Source organism: Salminus brasiliensis, chromosome 13 (assembly GCF_030463535.1).
Source record: "Salminus brasiliensis chromosome 13, fSalBra1.hap2, whole genome shotgun sequence".
Classification (NCBI taxonomy): domain Eukaryota; kingdom Metazoa; phylum Chordata; class Actinopteri; order Characiformes; family Bryconidae; genus Salminus; species Salminus brasiliensis.
The window spans coordinates 23,612,601-23,618,945 of NC_132890.1; the positions used below are offsets into that span (position 1 = coordinate 23,612,601).

The 6,345-nt window shown below is 36.7% G+C and overlaps 1 protein-coding gene across 2 annotated transcripts; it reads right to left on the reverse strand.

Annotated features, from left to right (window-relative positions):
- Positions 1-628: 628 nt before the first annotated feature.
- rpl35a (ribosomal protein L35a) lies at positions 629-5,262 on the reverse strand. 2 transcript variants are annotated; one of them, XM_072694873.1, is made up of 5 exons: positions 5,233-5,262; positions 4,577-4,618; positions 3,645-3,797; positions 1,811-1,955; positions 629-697 (listed from the first exon to the last, which is right to left on the reverse strand). In XM_072694873.1, the coding sequence occupies exons 2-5, from the start codon at positions 4,585-4,587 to the stop codon at positions 674-676; spliced, it is 333 nt and encodes a 110-aa protein (XP_072550974.1). In that variant the 5' UTR covers positions 4,588-4,618; positions 5,233-5,262; the 3' UTR covers positions 629-673. The 2 variants fall into 2 exon arrangements, with proteins under 2 accessions (XP_072550974.1, XP_072550975.1); XM_072694874.1 differs by having other exon boundaries at positions 5,237-5,261.
- Positions 5,263-6,345: the final 1,083 nt, after the last annotated feature.

A 6,345-nucleotide genomic window follows, 5' to 3' on the forward strand; every position in this document is an offset into this window, starting at 1 on the left:
CCAGTGTCGTCCCAGCACTGCCCATGTATTTCTGCCCCCTCGCTTACATTTTAATATTCTCCTGCTGCAACGCAACCCTTTTAACCTAATTGAGAACTCAGTAATTATTTATTTGTATTAGTGCAACACTACCTCTACTGTACATGTCTCTACTGGCATATCCTGCCTCCTGCTCAAACACTCAACTGAGATGACAGTGCATTTGTAAACAGAGAGCAAACATCTCTGAAACGTTCTTGATCAAAATTAAGAGGGCATTGCTTAACAGCAAGCATGAGGGTTAAAATAAAGCCATATAAACAGTTTGCCCATCTGGACATGCCTGTTTATATGGAAATACCATGGCCTACAGTGACTGATTATCAGATGTAGGGCTGTTTTAAATAATACACAAATATTCAGAGCAGTGGGCCTCAGGACCTGAGTGTGGATTAGTTCTAGGAGTACCACAATTGGCAGATTGTGTTTAGTATATGAAGTACATGAAACAAAAACTAGACCATTACATGGATAACTTTACAAGATTATGAATTGACCACTGCTCTGAACCCAAAGAGACACCATTTAATTCAATAATAATACTAAAATAAATAAATAATAAATAATAACAAAAAACAGTACCAGACAGTAGTGTGACAAGACACTTTTTTATTGTATGTACACAAAACGCACATTAGACGCGGGATGGGTACAGCATCTGAAAAAACAAATAGAGAAGGACAACATAAGGATGCATTCATGAGAATCTCCACAAATCATGACTTTTACAATGATTATGATCATTAGTTGTATGCCCCAGATTGAAAAGGTCAACCTCAACACAAATGGATTAAACGATCGAGGGGGGGGCATCTCTGTATCCATGTCAAATTGAGAACAATTTGACCCACTTTTCTGAATTTGGCAACTCTCCCAAAGAACGATCGATTGAAGGAACATTCAGAGCTTCAGTAACAGCAATTCAATGTACACTGATTGAGGGCAGGGTTGTTTATTATCTACATGACTATGCCTCAAGTTGAGTAGTTAAAAGACCTGACCGACACATACAGCTGTATGGACTGATCTCAATTAGTGCTTTTATCAACTCACTGAAAATACACTGCATGTTTCACACTAAAGAATAGCCCATATCATAAATTTGATTTATTCCTATGCTTAACTCCAGCTTGGAAGCAATATGGTGCGTTAAATGAAAATTGGGCCAGGGCTAGTTTTAGCACTTCTTTCACAGCTCCAAATTAAATATGCATGGCTTTAGTTTTCTCAGTTTTTTTTTTCTGCGCAACTGAGGTTGCAAGCTATGTCCTTGAAAACATGACTAAGCTCTTAAATGATCTGCAACAAACTGGACTCTGTGCATTTCTATACAATGGGAGATCCATTTCAACCAATCGTGCTATTGCATAAAAAAAATGAATGTTTGCAAAACAAGAAATGCTGATATCTAAAAACAAACAAACAAAAAACCCTGGCTACTTACTGGTTCAATACATGTATCCCCCCCCCCCCCCCCCCCCCCCCCCCCCCCTATTTAGCCCACTTGCCTAAACTGATTATGACCTACATGTAACAACTGCTTGTTTTTTCTTAGGTTTGTGGCTTTAATACTGAAACACCAGTTATAAGTTACACATCAATCAAAAAAAGCCCTTAATGACACACGTTTAAGCATTTTTTACTCCAGGAAGAATTACAGCTCTGAGGCAACATACAATGGTGATCCAAATAACCCAATAATCAAATCCTATGTGAACTGAGACACATGATCTAGAAAACAATGCTGCATCTTCTGCAAATCCAAACTTACCACTCTTATTCTGTGCCCAATAGCCTTTGCAGGCAGGTTGCTGCTGAACTTGGCACGCACCATTCCACTGTTGCCATGAGCACGTGTGACTTTACCCCAGATGACTCGAGTCTTGTTGGGTTTGCCACCAGGAGTCACAGTGTTCCTACAGAACAAGTAAAGAAGCACCTGTTAGAACGGCTACAGTCGCTTCAGATGTGAGGAGTCATCCTATACCTAGAGTTTTCTTTACAGACCTTCAAGTAGTTATTCCTAAATAACTTCAGCCAACATAGATTTTTTCAGGTTTATATATAGTTAAGATTTGGAATGTGTCTGAACTTGAATCTACTGTAGTATAGGCATTATTGGGCAACATATTCCTTTCCTCCTAAAGATCCCTCCCAGGCTGCTTTCAATACACAAAGCACATCATTAACACGGTCACACAGACCCAATTAGCTAAACGAAGGTAGTATAGAAACAGAATTGTCAAATAAGGATATAGAAAAGGCTTTACAAAAACAACGAATACCAAATCAGCCACAAATTACTGCAAAAACTACTGCCCTAAAAAACTAAAATAATAAATAAAGGCTGTTATGACCAACAGGTTCCTAATGTTTATTTAACAGCTGGGGTAAAACTATTTTGCAATATTTATTTGATTGTATCTTCTCTGACATGCAGAACAACATCTTGACACTAAAAGGGCACAAGTTTACAGAACTAGCTGTCCTAATTTCCATTTTCTATGGAAAAGACTTAGGTCTCATCTGCTTACGTGCTAGCATAGTGATCAATTTTAAATTCAGGACCAAAGCATTGACACATTCAGGTCAAGCGTGAGCCTGACATTTATCTACATTGATTTTTGACATTTACAACAAGTAATGGTTATTTCACATCTGTAAACTTCAACACATTAAATGTGAAAATTTAATACAAGATCATCTGAATGTGACCAAGTTCATTGCTGACAGAAGCCAGTCAAAATATCCGTTGCACATTTCAAAATCTTTCAAGTTTCACTTTAAGACAGTATAATAAGTTTTATTATTCAAGGGCTTAAAGCTTAAAGTCTCAATATGACGGAAAATGCAGACACTAAATATTGTCCTTGCCTAGGCAGCATTGTAATGTCACGTTATTGCCCTAGTTTAGGGGGTCTGTGTCAGAAAAACATTGTCCTACTTGTGTAATTACAATCTGACCTACTATGTAAGAATAGTACGTTTTAAAATGTACATTTTACTCTGCATCTGTTTTCATGCAAATCAGTTTTTAATCAATGTTTAAGACATTAAAACAGAGCATGACAATACACTGGAAATTCTACAGCACTGTGTCGCACACTGTACTTTATTCTTCAACTTTACACCATCTTCTCATTCATCTCCTTAACTTAAATATTTATTTCTATACATGTATAATGTTTCTGACCTTTCTATCCTGATGTATGACTGCATGTGAAACTTTGATTGAACCAGTGCATTCAAATACACATGCCTATGCAGTCTATCACAGTTTAGTCCTGCCTGTTCACACTTGTTATAAAGGAGCTTTTAGAACAGACTGCTTTTTAAAATGAGGCTCAAAACAAGAGCTACAGAAAAAGAACAGCCTGTTCAGTCCTTCTGCAAATGGGATTTAGCCAAGAGTCCTCTGAACATGGACTTCAGGGAAAATTAAGAAAGACTCATCAATGAGTGTTTCAGCTGCACCATCCTATTTCTAACCTTTAACACCTAGCTTCCACATAAACTTCTGTCTACCCCAGCGTTAATCTGTGCCATCCGTGTGTGGCACAGATTAAGTTCTCATATATTCACAACACTGAAGATAAACTACTTACTTCTTTGCCTTGTAGACATAGGCGCAGCGCTTGCCCAGGTAGAAGTCAACCTCCTGTCGGCTGTAGACTCCCTCTACCTTCAGCAGGGCAGTGTGCTCACGCTGGTTCCTCAGACCACGCTTGTATCCAGCGAAAATAGCCTTGCACCACAACCTTGAGAGAGAAGCAGGCACATATGTTTCAGCATGTTCCCAGCATACCACCATTAGCATAGGTTACAGTAACTCTTTACATGTGGTTAATTACATTCAATTTGCACAAATGGGGCTGAGCAATACAGTGCAAAACCCACAAAATATTTAGACATTTTTACAAAATACAATAGGCAATATTTTGACAGACAAAATGCATTAGTAGCAGCAGCCTTAAAAACTGAGATCCAAAATCTGTCCCATACTTAGTACAGTAATTTTGATTTACATGTTATTGCAATAGTCTTAATTTACCTTTTTTTATGAAAAACGCAGAATATCGTAACTGTCGGACAAAAACCTTGCAACGCAATCTACGCATTAGTCATTAATAATCACACGCTACATCATTATGTTTGTGCTACAAAGCTGTACTGTAGTTACTCATGATCTTTTTTAGAAAGTTACATGTGTCATTATCAGAGGAATTAATCGATTCGCACAAATCCTGCACATATTCCAGAACTGCTGAAAAGCAGTGGCCTAATGCATGTGTACTGAGCACATATATAGAGATACACAGATACATAGGATGCATTGATGGAGTGGCTGGGAAGTATTGCACATTTACAATATCCAGGGTTATGAATCACTAATGAGAACATATACATAGTGATCATTAATCTTGAGTGGCTTCAGACTGACCAACACACCTCAATGCATCAACCACACTGCAAAGAACTGCCCAGGAAGCCTCTCACTCTCTCAACAGTCTGCAAAATAGTTTCTGAAGCAGCTTACCTTCCAGGCATTGTGATCTCTTTCGTCCAGGCTCTGAAAAACCTTCAAAAGAAATGAAAATCATCATAATATCAGGATGCAGCTCGTTAATGAAGTGTCTCTCAGTGGCTGAATACAGAACAAGGAACCCAATACTAGCAGATAACGTAATTACAATCACATTATGCTACATTTTGTGGTTACCAATCCCAGTTTAAGAAGGTGAAGTTTGTAAATCTTCTTAAACCACTAGTCTTAACATTTAGCCTGCATGTGAAGTTGGAGTAGTCGGTCGGGAAACACGCTAGCCCAAGCTAACTTAGCTTCCACAACCATGTGTGGCACCAGTAACGTCTAGCTACAAAGAGAAGCATTATATGAACTAAAGTTTTTAAAAGCAGCGAGAATAGTGTAGGTTTAGTAAGACAGCTGTGCAAAACACGTTTAATATTAAACTGAAGTGAACGTGTGTCACTCAGAGACGAAGCCGTCCCCGGCTCAGAGCAGCTCTGCCCAACAATCCACACCAAATCTACAACATCGCGAGGTTATACAAAACAAAACCAGACTCTAAGTAAAGATTAGGGTATTAACTAATCGCCTTTATTAATATTATGGCCGAATTGGCCGCAAAAACGAATAAAAAATCAGATTTCTGAAACCGTGTCTGGTTTTACCTGCCTGATACGATAACAAAGATGGAGGAAAAGGGCAGTCCAACGGAACTGCGGGAGCAAAATCACCAGCGGAGTCTCAGTTCCGCCTGACTAAAAATATTTTTCAGCAATTTACGTTTTAAAAACGTATTTTATATATTCTTTATTTACAAATTTTATATATGTATATATTTTATATGATCTTATTTTATCTTTTTAAAAAGACATTAAAATGTTTTTGCATCCCCAGCTCTACTCCTGAATGTTGTATTACTTTAGGTAATTAAGTTGTAACTCGTTGCCTACATTTGTTGTCAGCTGTTAGTTTCTGTTTATATTACACAGTTATAAATAACTAAAAAAAAACATTCACACTAAATAAACTGACATGTAAAAAAGTGACTGTAAATAATAAATGTATTTTTTTTGTTAAAACGTACTTCATATATATTTGTAAAGAGCCATTAGGTGCATTTGTACACCCTTTTAAATGTTGTATTATTTTTATATTAGCTGTTTGCATTATTTTTGCACGTTTTATGTACACTTTGTATTTTAAATATATAAATACAAAAAAAAATCAAATTCAACAACAACAATAAAAATATATTCAATAAAAAACTAATTGCCTGGGTGGACTGGGCGTGATTTAGTGGCATATTTATCTGGACTGTAATAAAGCATTGCATTAACTTAGATTTATTTTCGTGGAAAAGCTGCAGTATAGACAGTATTTTACTAACTATTTTATATTGGCCATTTGTAGTAATAGTAATAAATAGCAACGAAAAATCTGAACGATAGATGACATGTTATGTAGTTAATAAGCTATTTTGTACATTTATTACTGTATTTATTGTATTTATATACATTTAACAGGTACGTTTCTTTTATCTCGATTTAATACTTTATAGCTACTTTATCCGGCGCTCTACTGGGAGACGCAAAGTTTAGTTGGTCTCCAAATCATGTGTGCACATAATTAAATGCGGTGTTATGATATGTAGATCTGCGATATTAAAAGTCTTTTCAAAAGTGTACGCGTAAACTATTTAATGATGTTTCCCGTGCTTTTCGTTAGCGCGATAAATACTAACAATGGGTTAGTATGTATTGTTAGTATCTGAAACCTAA